The sequence below is a fragment of the Cervus canadensis genome, chromosome 32 (genome assembly GCF_019320065.1).
Source record: "Cervus canadensis isolate Bull #8, Minnesota chromosome 32, ASM1932006v1, whole genome shotgun sequence".
Lineage (NCBI taxonomy): Eukaryota > Metazoa > Chordata > Mammalia > Artiodactyla > Cervidae > Cervus > Cervus canadensis.
The window spans coordinates 33,904,147-33,921,481 of NC_057417.1; the positions used below are offsets into that span (position 1 = coordinate 33,904,147).

General features: G+C 55.0%; 1 protein-coding gene across 4 annotated transcripts in view; it reads left to right on the forward strand.

Annotated features, from left to right (window-relative positions):
• The window catches only part of CARD11 (caspase recruitment domain family member 11), a 104,657-nt gene that overhangs the window by 72,480 nt on the left and 14,842 nt on the right, over nucleotides 1-17,335 (forward strand). For 3 of the 4 annotated variants that reach the window (XM_043456140.1, XM_043456142.1, XM_043456143.1), the window contains exons 3-13: nucleotides 1,186-1,398; nucleotides 3,574-3,711; nucleotides 4,795-5,120; nucleotides 7,901-8,080; nucleotides 8,961-9,113; nucleotides 9,682-9,807; nucleotides 10,386-10,583; nucleotides 12,572-12,748; nucleotides 14,269-14,320; nucleotides 15,440-15,522; nucleotides 16,647-16,747. In XM_043456140.1, the coding sequence (XP_043312075.1) occupies nucleotides 1,186-1,398; nucleotides 3,574-3,711; nucleotides 4,795-5,120; nucleotides 7,901-8,080; nucleotides 8,961-9,113; nucleotides 9,682-9,807; nucleotides 10,386-10,583; nucleotides 12,572-12,748; nucleotides 14,269-14,320; nucleotides 15,440-15,522; nucleotides 16,647-16,747 (1,747 nt within the window). The remainder of the gene's footprint in view (nucleotides 1-1,185; nucleotides 1,399-3,573; nucleotides 3,712-4,794; nucleotides 5,121-7,900; nucleotides 8,081-8,960; nucleotides 9,114-9,681; nucleotides 9,808-10,385; nucleotides 10,584-12,571; nucleotides 12,749-14,268; nucleotides 14,321-15,439; nucleotides 15,523-16,646; nucleotides 16,748-17,335) is intronic. The other variant, XM_043456144.1, reaches the window with a different exon arrangement.

Here is a 17,335-nt window from a genome sequence, read left to right on the forward strand (position 1 = left end):
GTCTTTAGAGAAATCAAATCAAAGCCACAATGAAATACCACTTCCCGCCTGTTCAGACGGCTATAATGAGAAAAAAAAAGATGGACAATAACAAGTGTTGACAAGAATGTGTACATTCTTGTACATTGCTAGCAGGAATATAATATGGTGCAGCCACTTTGAGAAACAGTTTAGCAGTTCCTCAAAATGTTAAAATAGAGTTACCATATGGCTCATCAATTCTACTTCTGCCTATCTGCCCAAGGGAAATAAAAACGCATCTACAAAGACTTGAACATGAATCTTCACAGTAGCACAATTCATAATAACCAGACAATACTCATAACCGAATACTCATCAATGGATGGATAAACAAGGTGCGATATATCCAAATAATGAAAAAGTATTCCTCAATAAAAAGCGGTGCTGAAACATGCTACATACAGCATGGACGAACCTTGAAAAGGAGCAGTCAGAAAAGACCATATATCGTGTGATCCCATCTAAGTGAAGTGGCCAGAAGCAGCAAGTCTGCAGAGCCAGTCCAGCAGTGATTGCCTGAGGCTGGGGAGGGGCGGTGTTGGAGGGAAGTGGGGAGTGACTGCTACCCTTGGTAGGAAGTTTCTTTGGGGGTGATGAATATTTTCTAAAATGAATTGTGTTCTGGGAATATACTAAAAAGCATTGAATTGTACACTTTTAAAAGGTGAATTATATGGTACATGAATTATATCTCAACAAAGCTGTTTTTAAAAATGAATGAATTAGGTCTGTACGTATCAACCTAGGTAAATCTCAATAAATGCAAAAAGAAAAAAAAGCAAGTTGAAAAAGGAAACGGGAAAGCATATAGTATGACACCGTTTATGTGAAACTGTAAAACAAAAAGTATAGCATATATTGTTTTCCAAAAGATAAATTCTTAGTAAGATATAAAAACTTGGATGGAAAGGATATATGCCAGCCTCAAAGTTTTCCCTCTCTATAATTTTTATTTTATGACTTATTCATCCATTGTTTATGTTTAGCACATAAAGAATTATATTGTCTGTATTCACGTGCCTTCCTTTCTTAAATAAGAGGTAAACTACTGTATATACTTTTCTCTACCTTCTTTAACAGTAGATCCTGGAGATCTCTCCAGAGTTGACAGAGCTCGGCCCACGAGGCTCTCTGATTAACCGTGTTGGGGTTTATGTCTGGAAGGAGGAGCGCCCGAGATGGACGACTACATGGAGACGCTGAAGGATGAGGAGGACGCCCTGTGGGAGAACGTGGAGTGCAACCGGCACATGCTGAGTCGCTACATCAACCCCGCCAAGCTCACCCCCTACCTGCGCCAGTGCAAGGTCATCGACGAGCAAGACGAAGATGAGGTGCTCAACGCCCCCATGCTGCCTTCCAAGATCAACCGGGCAGGTAACCTCAGCGGCTTCTCTCCAGCGAGCGGCGGCAACGTGAAGCTTCCCTCACTCAGGGGCTTCTTAACTGGAGTCCACACACCTCTGGCCACCCCTGGTCCCCCACCCAGCTGTCCGTGTGCAGAGAGGATCTGTGAACTTGGATAGGGGTGTGGAGACGGTGCCTCTTTATTTTACTAACCTACACTAACACTTAGCACTCCCTCCAGTGATGAACATAGATGAGCAACAGACCACAGTGATTAGCAATACTTGTGACCTTGTCAACAGTAAGCATTCCAGATATCTTATCACATTACTGCTATTAGAGATATTCCAAAATACCATTTATAGTCATCTCTCCCTTGAAATTATTGCAGTTATTAGACTTGCCGAGATTGGGTTATTTAATGCATTAATAAAGAAGCACATTTATTACAGAGCTGCAAATTTAATATTTGTTACTGTATCTTCTTATAATTGATTCCCTTTGTAACCCAATGTATTTTAATCAGTTTAAAAATAGTATTTTGATAAAGAGTCTGTAGGCTTTTCCAGACTGCCTAGGGGTCCATGACACTTTATCACATTTATCACACTTTATTTGCATTAAAGGCAAAATAAGTGTGCTTTGTGAACATTGTTCTGGTTTTATATACATATGTGTGTATATACATGCATATGTTTGTAACAAAATATGTCTTTGTGTATAAGCATGTGGTCACAATGTAAAATACATTTCTTTCTGTGCTTCCCAGCTTAAGAGGCTTGAGACTAACCTGCCCACAGTATGACCGGTGATGAGCAGCTCGTACGCTGTGACTCTTTTGCTTACATGACAGACATCACTAATCACAGCGCGCTTTCCTGCTGAGCTTGGATGTAACTTTAGAACCCCTCTCAATACAGTGCTCCAGGTAGCTCTGACAAAGAGTCAATTGACACAAGATGAAGTTTATTTATTAAGTCTATCCTAGGGGAAGCATAGAGTTTTAGGACCTCAAAGGAAGAAATAACTGAAAATAAAATGTTTAAGGAAGGGTCAAGAAATGGAAACAGTAAGTGGAACCAGTAGGATAAACAGTTTTCCTTGAAAACTGCCAAGGAAATTACAGATGTTTCCAGACTATGTGATAATCCCTTTGGAAGGGATTATCAAGGGGTCAAGAAATGGAAACTGTAAGTGGAACCAGTAGGATAAACAGTTTTCCTTGAAAACTGCCAAGGAAATTACAGATGTTTCCAGACTATGTGATATGTTCCCATTGAAGAACATGGAGCTGCCCTGCTTTCCTGCTTTCGGACTTTTCCTGGGTCCCCATCCAAATACTAGTTTCCGGGTCTGAATCCCAGAGAGCCATAGATTACTCTGTAATTGCTGCTGCACGTCCATCCTCCTTCTACCATAGATGAGCTGTTGCCTGTGTGGTTAATTTTAGCCCCAGGCAATTGGGAAGTTCTTTAAAACCATTGGTTTCCTATGCCTGCAATCCCGTTTATTCTGGCTCTACCAACTTCTTGTAGAAAAGAAAGCATTAGTTGCTCAGTCATGTTCAACTCTTTGTGACCCCATGGACTGTAGCCCACCAGGCTCCATGGAATTCTCCAGGCAAGAATCTTGGAGTGGGTTGCCATTCCCTTTTCCAGGGGATCTTCCCCACCCAGGGATTCAACCTGGGTATCCTGCGTTGCAGGCGGATTCTTTACTGTCTGAACCACCAGGGGGGTCAAAATTAGCTGCTTTGCATACTGTACATGCCTGCTTGCGTGCTAAGTTGCTTCAGTCATGTGTGACTCTTTGCGACCCCATGGACCATAGCCCGCCAGGCTACTCTGTCTATGGGATTCTCCAGGCAAGAACACTGGAGTGGGTTGCCATTTCCTCCTCCAGGGGATCTTCCCAACCCAGGTTTCAAACTTGCGTCTCTTATGTCTCCTGCATTTGGCAGGTGGATTCTTTACCATTGGTGCCTGGAAAGCTCTGGAGAAAGGAAGCTAACACTGAACCCCTGCTGAGGGCCTGGCACTTTGATTTACATTATCTGGACTATAAGATATAACTCGGAGTGACAGGAGGTGGGGACCGTCTTCCTAAGTGTACTGATGAATACGAGCCAGTGTAAGACTGGGTCTGGAGACTTGCATCCAGTCAGACGTGTACTCTTCCTTCTGAGTGATCTGACCTTTCCTCTAGGTCGACTGTTGGACATTCTACATACCAAGGGGCAAAGGGGCTATGTGGTTTTCTTGGAGAGCTTGGAATTTTACTACCCAGAATTATACAAACTGGTTACTGGGAAGGAACCTACTCGGAGGTTCTCCACCATTGTGGGTAAGTGGCTTTGCCATCAGCATTCTACCTGTGGTAGGAGAGGTGTTTGTGTACGTGTGTGTGTGTGTCCAGCGGTGGGACAGATGTCAGGTTATGAAGCTGTGATATCAGGATGGTGCCCTGGTGGCACATGTGAACTGTCAACCACTTATTTCTGCCTGATGATGAAAGGTGGGTGACAGCGGGACAAACTGAATCAACAGCCCAGAGAAGTGGGTGTTCCCGGAGCTTCCCCCCAGGAGTGTTGGTGGGTGGAGCAGAAACTAACACTCCCCCCTGGATCTTGTCCTTACCTTGCCTGCTTTCTTGCCAGCATCACATGAACCAGAGCCCATGGTCATCTTGTTTTAATTCTCCTTCCTAAATATTCTTGAGTCAGTCTTTTCTCTATATACACCACCACCCTAGTCAAGACCCTTACGAACCTTATCAACCCTTTATATCCATTCCTTTGCTGCTCCAGTGATGTCTCTACTCCTCACGTTACCCTCCCCCACTTAAACCCATTCTGTGACTTTCCAGTGTTTCCATTTAAAGACCCAGGTGCAGCCCACAAGGACCCTGCACAGTCCAGGCCTTGACGATACTCCCAGTCTCACCTTTCTGCCTTTGTCTCTAAGCTCCAGCCACTTGGGTCTTCCTTCAGTTTCTGAAATGTACCAGGTCCCTCCTCCCTTCCCTTAAGACCTTGGCCATGTTGCCCAGCCTTCCTAGAATGTGTTTTCTCTCCTCAAGACTTCAGCTCATCCATCAAGTGCCTTCTCTAATGCTTCCAGTCCACTGGATCTGGTCCCCCGTTACACACTCTCATGGGCCCCTATACTTTGTGAAACCCTGTCAGTCTGTAGTTACATTCGTGTGTGATCATTTGCTTTTTTTAAAATGTCTATCTCCCTTACCAGACATAAGCTCTCCCGGGACCAAGGCTGTCTGGCTCACCCTGAATCCCCAGTGCCCAGTGGGTGGTGAGCACTCAGTAGAAGGTTGGGGAGTGAACGAGTGAACGAATGTCCGCAGCCCCATGTCTGGAACCCCTCTTGCCCTCCCCAGTCCTCAGGCCTGACTGATGCCCCCTCTCCACAGTGGAGGAGGGCCACGAGGGCCTCACGCACTTCCTGATGAACGAGGTCATCAAGCTGCAGCAGCAGATGAAGGCCAAGGACCTGCAGCGGTGCGAGCTGCTGGCCAAGTCCCGGCAGCTGGAGGACGAGAAGAAGCAGCTGACGCTGACGCGGGTGGAGCTGCTGACCTTCCAGGAGCGCTACTACAAGATGAAGGAGGAGCGGGACAGCTACAACGACGAGCTGGTCAAGGTGAAGGACGACAACTACAACTTGGCCATGCGCTACGCCCAGCTCAGCGAGGAGAAGAACATGGCGGTCATGCGGAGCCGGGACCTCCAGCTCGAGGTGAGGGGCGAGCGGCGGGACCCCCGGGGCCCCACTGAACAAAGGTGAAGCCCCGGGGCAGAGACCACCAGGCTGCCTGGCCAGGTGAGGGAGCGCGAAGGTCACTGTGCGCATGCGTGTGCCCACCCAGTGAGGCTTAGCGTGGACAGTTTAGCCCCGCCCCCCGGCAGCCGCACGTATGTCTGCACATGCGCACACGGACCTGCTGACCTGGACTTCCTGCTCAGGAGCCTCGTGGAGCCCCTGTGCGCATGCGCAGGCATCCACATGAGGGGACACACACACCTCGATCCGATGGGGCTTCCCTCTTGCTCCGGAACCCGGACCCACCAGGTGCATGTACCAGACACGTGCCCACGTGCCCTGAATCACACGGGGCGGGGAAGACAGAGGACCTAGGGATCTGCCCACCCCGATGGCCCTCAGGAAAATCATCACGGAGATGGGCTCAGCCCGTGTCCCCTGGAGTTGTGAGGTCCTTGAGGCAAGGACGCTCCTCTTCACAGCTGTATCTCTCTGCACAGCTCAGCGTGACACAGTGGAATATCAGTGAAAAACCCAGTAGCCAAGTGATGGACGTCGTTAATAAGTTTACCTCCAAAAGGGAGATGGAGAAGGGAATTGGCTTAACTCATTCATTCCTTTTATTTATTGTGCACTGCCTTGCACCAGGCTCTTTCCCAGGAATACATAACTCACGACCAAAGCCCTGCTGTCAGGGAGCTCAACATTGTAATCAGAAAACAAATACATCAATACCTGGTAGTAATCAGTGCTATTAAAAAGAAGGAGAAAAGAATTGGGGGATAGTGAGTGAGGGATCCTGTTTTAAATAGGATGGTCAGGAAGGGTTCCTGAGAAGGGGACACAGGAGCAGAGATCTGAGGAAAGGGAGGGAGCCAGTCATGGAAGTCTCAGGAGGAAGAGCAGAGAGTGAGTGCAAAGACCCCAGGTAGGGGCATGCTTGGTATTTTTGAGAAACAGCAGGAGAGCCGGCAAGGCTGGAGACAGATGAGCAAGCAGCTTGAAGAGATGGCCAGGGTCCAGATCATGGGGGCTTGGTAAGAACTTTAGAATTTATTCCAGGAGTGATGGAAGCCACTGAAGGATTGAGAGCTGGGACTGACAACTGATTTATATCTAGAAGGATCACTCTGTCTGCTGGGCGGAAAATAGACTTTTGGAATATTTATTAAGCACCTGCCATGTGTAAGGCATGGTGCTAAGCACTGTGGGGGACATAGGGATAAATAACCTGATTTCTGCCCAGGTCACTTACAATTTAGTTGAAGCTGACAGATCAGTAAACAGTCCACTGGAATTCAGGTGAACTGAGTCAGTGGCATAGCAAGCAAAGAGCATGAGCATTTAAGTCCTTTGGATTTGAGTGCAAGACCTGCTTCTGGCTTTACCACTTGATTAGTTCTTCGCCTGGTTTCCTCATTTGTAAATGGCAAATACATGAAAATGAAAATAAAACCTACACCCTAGGATTGCTCAGTACTAAAATATAAGTCTTTGGCAAAATGGCTGACCCAGTAGTACCTACTTTATGTCTACTTGAATGGACCTAGAACAGGGGCACTTGGATTCATCTTCCAAGATGGTGAGGATTTTTTTTTTTTTTTTTTTGCGTGACCAGAAGAAAAGGTTTCCATGCTGTTTTTATCTAGGATTTGAGGGTGTTGTAGAGATTTAAAACTCTCTCTCTCTCAGGACTGTTTTATGTTTTCCTGACTATAGAGTAATAGCAAGAAAGCATATCAGAACTTAAAAGAACTTTTCTCTTTGGTTGAAAGAATATCTGGCCAGCTGAGTCCTAGGCAATTTCTCAGGCCACAGGGGTGCAGCTGAGGTCCCCTCCTGGCTAAAGCCACTGCCCTCTACCTGCCAGATTTCAAAAGCCTAGAATTGAAAAAAAGGACACTCACCCCTTGATGGTCTCTTCCTTGCAGAACCTTAAAACAATCTTCTTATTTTAGATGTTTTGCCAAGGCTGATCAGTTTGGGGAAGCAAACACACTTAGTCACAGGAGTTTAAGAAGTCTTCTCCTATCCCCAGTTCCTGACACTGACTTCTTGAGGGTGAAGCTCAGCACACCGCCAGTTGTCAAAGTCCCAAGAATAGTAACTGCCTCCTCCAGGAAGGCACTTTTTCTTACACTAAATCTGGTCAGGTCCTTTAGGCCAGAGATCCTGCCAACCTATAGTCCAATGAGTCTCAAGCTGTGCTTTTAGCAGTGGTGCCATTTCTTCAGATAAAATCTTGGGTAAAACCCATGAGGCCAAGTCACGTGCAAGCACAGCTGCACTGGGGCATAAAGTCAAGACAGAGCCCGAATTCCCCTCCCCCCATCCCTGCCCCCTTCCAAAACACTAGGGGTCTTCAGGAATCTTGTGAGGATCAGAGTTCGAAACCCATCAGAAAAGACCTTTAGAGCGGGAAGTGCACCTCGGGGAAACACCAGCTTGGGAACCTCTCATCCTAACCTGTAACCTGTTCCACCCCCATGAAGATTGCCCGAGGAGGTTTTCTGAGGACCATAACTGCCCGAGCACTGTTCTAAACCAACAGACCAGGACCTCTTCCTCAACAAGGAGGGGAGTGGTTTGTTTCGCTGAAGGAGTATCTTTGAGCCCTTTGGTGTCACCAGCTGGAGGAGGAGAGGGGGACAGAACACGGATCTTGCTGGAAGTCCAGCAGGATGTGGGAGGCCCTGCCTGTTCTGAATGTTTCCCTACAACTTGGTTCTCCCCTCGGCCCCCTGGCGGTGTTTCAGATTGACCAGCTAAAGCATCGGTTGAACAAGATGGAGGAGGAATGCAAGCTGGAGAGGAACCAGTCGCTGAAACTGAAGAACGACATAGAAAACCGGCCCAAGAAGGAGCAGGTCCTGGAGCTGGAGCGGGAGAACGAGATGCTGAAGACCAAGATCCAGGAGCTGCAGTCCATCATCCAGGTGAGGGCGGGGGCAGCATGCCCGCCGGGGTGTCCCTTGCTGACCACGGGGCTGCAGAGAATTCATGGCATCCTCCTTGGCCGCCTTAGTTCCTTCTCTGTCGACAGGGGTGTCTGCACCGCCCACTTCTCAGACATTATGTGAGGTCACACTTGTGACGTTGTTCCCTTGATTGAATCATTTCACGAAAATCAGTGTTCTGGGCACTGTGAGGAAAGTACTTCGGGGAAAAACTTCTTGCCTTAAAGATTCCAAGAAACTCAGCTCTCAGCTGTGAGGGATTTGTTAAAGCTTCGAGGGCCTCCCCTTCTTTGTCATCACAGAGTCATCTGTGGGTACAGAGGAAAAACAGCCCCAGATACATGTGCAGGGGAGGAAGGAAGGCACCCGCCCCCTCCACCAGAAAGAGTGATGCCCCCCAGGATCATTGCCACCTGGTGTGGAAGGCCCTAGTTCAGAGCAGAGACTGGGGCCCAGTTTAATCGGAGCAGATTAGTTCATGTTTCAGGGGAGGCATCTGCAAGGCAGATCAGCCCCGTCTTTGTCTTCACCTGTGAAATGTTCGGAAAAACTGCACAACTGCCTCTCTGGGCTCTGATAAGAGCTGGGGCAGAACAATAGGCATCGGGATGTTTCTGAGCAGAAGTGGGTTTTATGCTTCTTTCCAGGTGATAAAATTCATAAGTAATAAGCCGCTTAAGGACCCCAAGAGACAGCGGCTCTTGCCTCTGCTTCCCCTGGCACAAAGCCTCCTGCTCGCTGCGTGTCTGTTGCTGGCGCTTCTGTCTGCCGCCTTCCCGGGCCTCCTTGCTCCCTGCCCCGCACCCCCCAGCCCCGTTAAACATTCCCCCCACACACACACCGCCCCCCACCCGCGCAGGCCGGGAAGCGCAGCCTGCCAGACTCAGACAAGGCCATCCTGGACATCCTGGAGCATGACCGCAAGGAGGCCCTGGAGGACCGGCAGGAGCTCGTCAACAAGATCTACAACCTGCAGGAGGAGGTCCGCCAGGCGGAGGAGCTGAGGGACAAGGTGGGCCCTCAGAGGGCCGGGGCTGCAGCTCTGGGTGGGAGCCCTGGACCCCCATGTGTGTCTGTGGGACCTCTGGGCCCCGCACTGTCTTCCGGGACCAGGTCTGCGCCCCGGTGTGATTCCCTGCGTGTCAGCTCCTTGCAGTTACTTGTGAATTGTTCTAAGTGTCCACATGGCACTGGCCTTGGCCCCGGCTGACCGCTGCAGCCTCAGGAGGGCACGCTCGTGTCCACCCTGTCCCCCACCCCACCCCAGGCTGAAGGCATCAAGAGGGCACACTCGGCGTCCACCCTGTCCCCCACCCCACCCCAGACTGAAGGCCTCAGGAGGACACATTTGGCGTCCACCCTGTCCCCCACTCCTCCTGCACATAGTAGGTCTGCATCAGATCTGAGCTGGTGGGCTGGCCTTTTACCGCGGTCCCTTCTCGTCAGAGCGCTGACTCTCAGAGGGTCAGGCGCCGCGGGGAGGGGTGGGCCGGCCCTGGGAAGCCGCAGCTGGGAGCCAGCTGCCGGCCCTGGTTTGTCAATGGCCTGACGCGCGTCTTGGTCTCTCCCTGTGCCTGCAGTACCTGGAGGAGAAGGAGGACCTGGAGCTGAAGTGCTCCACGCTGGGGAAGGACTGCGAGATGTACAAGCACCGCATGAACACTGTCATGCTGCAGCTCGAGGAGGTGGAGCGGGAGCGGGACCAGGTACCGACCGGCCGGCCCGGGCTCCAAGCCTTGGGGGCTGGCGGGATGTTGTCGGGGTAGTGTCATCAGCTCTGCAGGCACCACTCAGGAGCCCATCTTTCCTGCTTCCCTTCCAAAAACGAATCCCATCCCAGCTGTGTCCCTGGTGTTTAAATAGCAGAGCGGGGGCCTGAGCGGGACTCCAGTATCCTGTGCTTCAGAGTCAGACGGCCAGGTCCAGGCCCTGTCACCCTTCAGACGTGTGGCCGCCACGCTTTCCCTGCCTGGAAGCCTCAGTGCTCCCATCTGTGAAGCGGGAATACAGTAACAGCTCCACCTCGTAGGGTAGCGGGTGGGCTTTGTCTCAGACCTCTTAGCCTGGCAGGGGGCACACAGCCGGGGTGGACTCACGGGGGCTGTAACACGTGCAGAGGACGGTAGCCGTGGAAACGCCTAAGTGTCAGATTCAGGAAAAGGGCCGCAGCCGCTGTGGCTGACACATGGGCTGGGGAGTGGGGGTCCTGCGTCTGATTTGGGGGTGGGGGTCGGACGGGGGGCGGCAAAGAACCCAGCGGCCTTGTCCTCCGCCTCCCGGGCAGGCCTTCCACTCCCGGGACGAAGCGCAGACCCAGTACTCCCAGTGCCTGATCGAAAAGGACAAGTACCGGAAGCAGATCCGAGAGCTGGAGGAGAAGAATGACGAGATGCGCATCGAGATGGTGCGGCGGGAGGCCTGCATCGTCAACCTGGAGAGCAAGCTGCGGCGCCTCTCCAAGGACAGCGGCACCCTCGAGCAGGTGGGCGGGGGCCCCCGCAGAGGACAGCCATCCTGACCACGCCCGGAGCGCCCGCCCGAGCCCGGGAAACCTTGGGTGTCTGTTGTGATGAACAGACCGGACCGCTCATTTTTTTCTTAGCTTTTTATTTTGTATTGGCGTTTAGCCAGTTAACAATGCTGTTTCAGATAAACAGCGAAGGGACTCCGCCATACATATCCATGTGTCCACTGTCCCCCCAGACTCCCCTCCCATCCCACTGCCACATCACGTTGAGCAGAGTTCCACATGCACGTAGGAGGGCAGAACTGCTACCTGCTGCTCATGTGGAAGCTGGAAGAGGCAGGACAGACGCCTGGCCTGGCCACCTGCCGGCTGGCCGGGGGATCTCGGGCAAGTCACTTCCAAGTTAGAACTGCAGCTCCCTCTCAGTAATGTCCCACTGGGTTTCCTTAAACCCATGTGGGCGGGCACTGGGTTTAAGGTGCCCGGCTCCCATCAGTAACTTGGGCCCATAAAGAAAGCATCACTCATCTCGATGGGAAGCTCAGGTGCCTGTCACAGCAGGGCCCCAGGCGCTCAGAAGCGAGTGATGCCCGTGCAAGCAGGTGATGCCGTCTCTCGTGGCTGTGGGTTCTGCAGGTCCTGAGCCAAGCGCCTTCTGTGGCGAATCTCCTTTAGCCCGCAGGACCGTCCTGCCAGGACGGTGAGTTCACTGTCTCCCTTCGCCAAGGGTAGAATTGGACACAAGCAGCTAACTTGCCCAAGGACATCACTAGCCAGTGACTCGGGGAACCAGGATAAGACCCTCCACCCCTCACCCTTTGCCCAGAGGACTCAGGTCTGATGCTGGAGGCAGATTCAGGAACATGACTTTTCAGCACAAATGCTGTAAATGATGAGTTGAAGGGGTGCTGTGAGTGCCCAGGGGAGGAGGCCCCCATTCTGTCAGAGTTCCAGGAATGACTCCCCACAGGAGGGGGGCGTGCCTTGGATCCTCCACTGGGGATGTTGTCCCTGGACTTCACTGACCAAGTTCTGTCCCCCTTCTGGGGTTGGCGGAAGCGTCACTTCCTTGGCCAGGCAATCGGCGGCCCCCATCGTGGAAACCAGGAGCCTCCGGGTTAGGCTCTCCCCTTTGAGCATTTCTCACAGTTTATGATCATGGAGAAGCCCCGTGTAGGCCCCTCTGTGTCCAGCATGTAGCACGGTGCCAGGCACGGCTGGACCCTTTGGGAAACATTTATGAGCCAACACTGTGAGGTCGCCGGGCTAGATGAGGGAAGATGGGGCAGTGTTCAGGCCACAGGGACCCAGCGAGCAGAGGCCTGGGGGTGTGACACCCACGGCCTGGTGGGCAGTTCTGTCGTCCTTGAGTGGCCGGTGGTGCCAGGCGGGAGGTGGGCAGGAGCAGGGAGCAGCCGGGAGCAGGGTGGGCCTGTCCGCTGAGGAGCTTGGTTGGGAGTGTTTCCTGGACCGTGAAGGATCTGGGGCCAGGAGGAAAGGCCAGGAGCTTTGGGTTTGGAGGCAGCATGGCTTTGGAGGATCAACCTCAAGGTACTTAATACTCTGCACCTCAGCCTCAGATCATGGATGCGAACCCCTTAGGACAGCAGGCCTTTTATTGGGGTGCAGTCACTCATCGGTAATTTTTATGTTTGTAGCTTAGGCACAGGAGTAGAAAATTGGGGATCTGGTGGTGGCCAAGGGCCAAGGGGCCGTGACCAGCTGGAAGGCGATCCCTTCACTGCTATAAAGCATACCAGGGCCTGGCGGGTGGGAGATGAGGCGGGCAGGGCTTGAGAGGAGGAGCGAGGAGCTAGGATGATAGAGCTTGGCCTCGAGGTGGACCCAGGGTTCAGGAAGGAGGGGCAGCCCCCTCCCCTCCGCCCGGAGCTCCAAGCGTGGTGCCCGGGGGAGGTGAGCGGTGGTACCGTGGGCAGAGCCGTTTCCCGGTGCGCTGGGCGCTCTGGGCGCTCATGACGGGCGCGGCCTCTCCTTGTCTCCAGAGTCTGCCCAGGAACCTGCCGGTGACCATCATCTCTCAGAACTTCGGGGACACCAGCCCCAGGACCAACGGTCAGGAGGCCGACGACTCCTCCACCTCGGAGGACTCGCCAGAGGACAACCGCTACTTCCTGCCCCACCACCCGCCCAAGCGCAGGATGAACCTGAAGGGCATCCAGGTGCCGCACACAGCGGGGCGAGACGGGCCATCGCGGGGCGGGGCAGGGCGGGTCTCTGCAGGCGGGCGGGTCTCAGACCCCCGACGCACCTAGACCTGTGAACCAAAGTCATGCCGGCCTGTGCTTTCTGTTTGTTTTTTTCACCGATTCTCTCCTCCTGTGATTGTGGTGGAAGTTAAGAGAGAGAAGGGAGAGAGTGAGATGAGCATGATCTCCACATTCACTTGTTTGTTCAACAAATGGGTACTGAGTGCCTATCGCATGTTTATTGATGTGACTGGCTTGTGATGGTGGCAGAGCGCTCATCCTGCCTGCCTTGCTGGATGTCGAGCGCAGCCCGTCAGCTGAGGGATGAATGAATGTGAGTGAACGAGTGAGTGAGTGAGTGAGTGAGCGAGTGAGTGAGAGAGCAAGTGAGTGAGCAAGTGAGCAAGTGGATGAGTGAGCAAGTGAGTGAGTGAGCGAGTGGATGAGTGAGTGAGCGAGCAAGTGAGTGAGCAAGTGAATGAGTGAGCAAGTGAGTGAGTGAGCAAGTGGATGAGTGAGCAAGTGAGTGAGTGAGCGAGTGGATGAGTGAGTGAGTAAGCGAGTGAGTGAGCGAGCGAGTGAGCAAGTGGATGAGTGAGCAAGTGAGTGAGCAAGTGAGTGAGCGAGTGAGTGAGTGAATGAGTGAGCGAGCAAGCAAGTGAGTGAGTGAGTGAGTGAGTGAGTGAGAGAGCAAGTGAGTGAGCAAGTGAGCAAGTGGATGAGTGAGCAAGTGAGTGAGTGAGCGAGTGGATGAGTGAGTGAGCGAGCAAGCAAGTGAGTGAGTGAGTGAGTGAGTGAGTGAGAGAGCAAGTGAGTGAGCAAGTGAGCAAGTGGATGAGTGAGCAAGTGAGTGAGTGAGCGAGTGGATGAGTGAGTGAGTGAGTAAGCGAGTGAGTGAGTGAGCAAGAGAGTGAGCAAGTGGATGAGTGAGCAAGTGAGTGAGCGAGTGAGTGAGTGAGTGAATGAATGAGAGAGTGAGTGAATGACTGAGTGAGCGAGCAAGTGGGTGAGCAAGCAAGTGAATAAGCGAGTGAGCGACTGAGTGAGCGCGTGAGCGCATCTCCACGAGGCCCGCCTGGGCTCCGCCCACACCGGCTCACACCCAGGGAGCGGCGGCTCGAGCAGCTCCTCCGAGGCCGGGCTGGCACCCCGGGCACCTGCTGCTGAGGGTGGCCTGCTGACTGCCCGAAAGCCTCGCCCTTCTGCCCCGCCTCACAGCGTCGCCCCGACCGTCCGCTCTCCGCTGAGGGACGGTCCGAGCCGTGTGGCCCCGCCTCCCGCGAGGGGAGCCTGTCTGAACCGGCAGCTGTCTGCTCGGGGCCGGGGAGCCACGGCCGTGAGCTTGGGTGTCCTGCGCCTTCCGTGGTCCTGGTGGCCACGTGACGAGGGTGACGTGGCCTGGCCGCGATTTATTTCTCTGCTTAGCGTGGGTGACGCATCGGGCCTGGTTTGATTTGTGTCCTCTGCCTTTCCCTCCGCTCCATCTCTTTCAGCTGCAGAGAGCCAAGTCCCCCATCAGCCTGAAGCGAACATCAGACTTTCAAGGTTAGCGAGACGCCCGGATCCCTGATCTGTCACGCTGATGCTCGGTCCATCTGTTTCCCCATCGTGGGCATCAGTCCCGAGAGGTTAACTCAGGAGAGTCTCTGGGTCCCCGGGGCCCGGGGTGGCAGGGTGTCCAGATGGTCATTACTGTTCGCTGTCGTTGGAGGGGGCTGGAGCCCCGACCACAGAAACGTCACGTCTGAGGCCCCCTTCCCTGGGTCTGCCTGGAGCCCCTGAACGTGGCACTTGGCGCTCCCAGAGGACTGCTCCTGTCCACACAGTCCCAGGCGTGGGAGGCCCCCAGCTCTCCCGTAAGCCCCCGGTTCTCTGCAACACACCATCCTCAGACCCCGCTCACATGCCCTCGGCGTGACCCTGGAGGGTCGCCCAGCGAGGGTCTGCCCCGGGTGAGCTGGGTACCCACTGCTACCGGGTGTCTGGGGTCTGCGTAGACTCTTCCAGAGCCCAAGGCCTGGGGTGGGGCCGTCCGTGAGGAGGTAGAATGCCGCTCTGACGGCTGCGAGAGCCGTTGGAGCAGTCAGAGGAGGACCCGTCGAGAAGGGGGCGTGTAGACAGACGGGCCGGGAAGGGGGCGAGGGAGGTCGCTGGACGCCTCCCCAACCCCGGGACAGAGCCAGAGGCGGACGCCCGGCCGTGCAGCCAGCACAGTGTGTGGGGCTGCAAGCCCCCCGCCTCCTGGGGGCAGAGCTGACAGCGCCAGGAGCCCAAGGGCCTGCAGAGGCTCATGGCCTGACCCGGGTTTCACGGACTTCATCCCCCTGAGGAGAGACTCAGATCGGGTCTGTTCCAGTGTCAGGGCATCCGGGCAGGCAAGTTCCTGCCCCAGTTCCCGCTGCTCCACGCCGAGCACCCACAGGGACGCCCACCTCTGTCCCCAGGACAAAGGGCATCATCCTTCCTCAACGAGGCCACCCCGAACCTGGCTGCCGGCTCCTCCTCCAGGGGGAGGGGTGAGGAGCCCACCTCCCCCCCCGCCCCGGGAGGACGTGCTCCCCAGACGGGACGGCCCCCTGGGCACAGAGCTCTCACCGCCTCTCCTTGTCCTTCCTCCCCCACCCCCCCTTCCCCCCTTCCCCCTGCCTGGCTCACTGAGGACAGGGAGGGGACAGGAAGAGGACCTCCTGGACGCCAGCCCCAGCTCCTCCCGGTCCCTGCCCGTCACCAACTCCTTCTCCAAGATGGTGAGTGAGGGCCCCACCCACCGCAGACCTCCTTCCGGCCCAGAACGTGCCCCAAGCCCCCCCAACCCCTGCCACCCTGGCCCCCCACCTGGCCTCACCCGCTCCGTGGGCCCAGCCCCACCTCCTTGCCTCTCCTGGGCAGAGGCCCAGACCTCCTTGTGTTTATTTAAAGACATTTCCCGGCCTCACGATGTATTTACAGCTTCCTGCGGCCTCCTTTCCCAATGTAACACTTGGTAGGAGGAGAGACGGGCCTCCACGGTTGCACAGGCAGCTGAAGCCCCCGCCACCGCTCCTCAGCCCCTGGCGACTCCGGCAACCGGAGCGGGGTGGCCGGTGGGGGCTGCGGCAGCTGGAGCCGCCCATGGCAGAGCAGGGCCAGCCGGGCGCCCCTCATGCCTCCTTCCAGCCCGCCGGGGAGAGGCAGGCAGGGTCCCCACAGCACGGCAGTGTCACCCCCCCGCACCCCGCCCCAGGGCCAGGCAGCAGAAGGCCTGCCATTAGAAATTATAACCCCGAGGGGAAGCCCTGGGAAGCTTGTCAGCTCAGCTTCCAAGATCAGGCCCTGGGGGAGGCAGAGATTTGATAACGAATGACTCCTGTCTGAGTGCAGCTCTGGGAGGTGAAATCCAAGGCTCTTATTTCAGGCAGGCCCTATGCCGGGAGCCGGCGGGCCTCGTCCACGGGGTCACCCTGCAGCAGCAGCCTCACTGTCTGCAAGGGCATCCGTGGCCCCCCCTCCGCCCCACCGGGCCCAGAGGTCTCCTCTCGTCCCACGCAGGTGCCCGTGGCCGGGCAGCCCTGGGGGCAGAGCTGAGCCTGTGCTGGGCACATGCAGGGCACCCCCCTCGGATTCCCACCGCCTCCCCTGTCCCGCTCCCCCGGCGAGCAGATGGACGCGCAGATGGGCGCCGAGCCCCATGGCTCTGCCCGCCCCAGGCTGAGCACAAGCCTTCTTCAGCCAAGGTCGCCGCTGAGACCCGGCTTGCCGGCCCACGCTGCATGCGTGGCCTCTTGAGTTAGATTTAGTCCCCGTGTATATAATATTTATGCCCGCTGAGGCACAGCCTATGAATACCCAGCTCATCCGTAACGCATCTGCGTGTGTGTCTGTGTGTTTGAAGCAGCCCCATCGGAGCCGTTCCAGCATCATGTCAATCACAGCCGAGCCCCCGGGAAACGACTCCATCGTCAGACGGTACAAGGAAGACGCGCCTCATCGGAGGTGGGTGACGGGTGGACGGAGCAGGTGGGGCCTTTTCGCAGTGCTGGCTGACTCAGCGGGCCTCCGGGGAAGCTGGAAACCCAGGCGGGAGGGTGCCTGTTTTACAGATGAGCAGCCTGAGGCCCCAGGAAGGGAGATGGCTTCCCCAGGGTCACCCTTGTAGCCAGCAAATGATGAGACCTACGCCGCTTTGCCTCCTGCTACCCAGAAAGCAGGTGTCCCCATCCTGTGGTTCCAGAGCATGGCTTTTTCTGCCCAGAGAGGGAGAGACCCTGGGGATGCCCCTCCATTCCCCCTCCCTCCCCTCCTTCCTGACCGTCAGTGTCCCCAGGGTGGAAGCCACAGTAGGGATAGCGCTTGGGCATCCAGACGTGCCTCGTCAGCTGGGTGTTTAATGTCTTACGTTCCGAGTCAGAAGCTGGTGGTGGTGCCCAGAAGGGCCAGGGCCAGGCGTGGCCGGCCGGGACCGCATCTCCATCTCGGGTCCTGCCGGTGACCCGGCGTGGGCCTCGTTGGTCCACCGCAAGAACCCCAGGGGAGCAAGGGAGGAGTCCAGGAATACACACCTCATGCCCGCCAGCCCCGTCT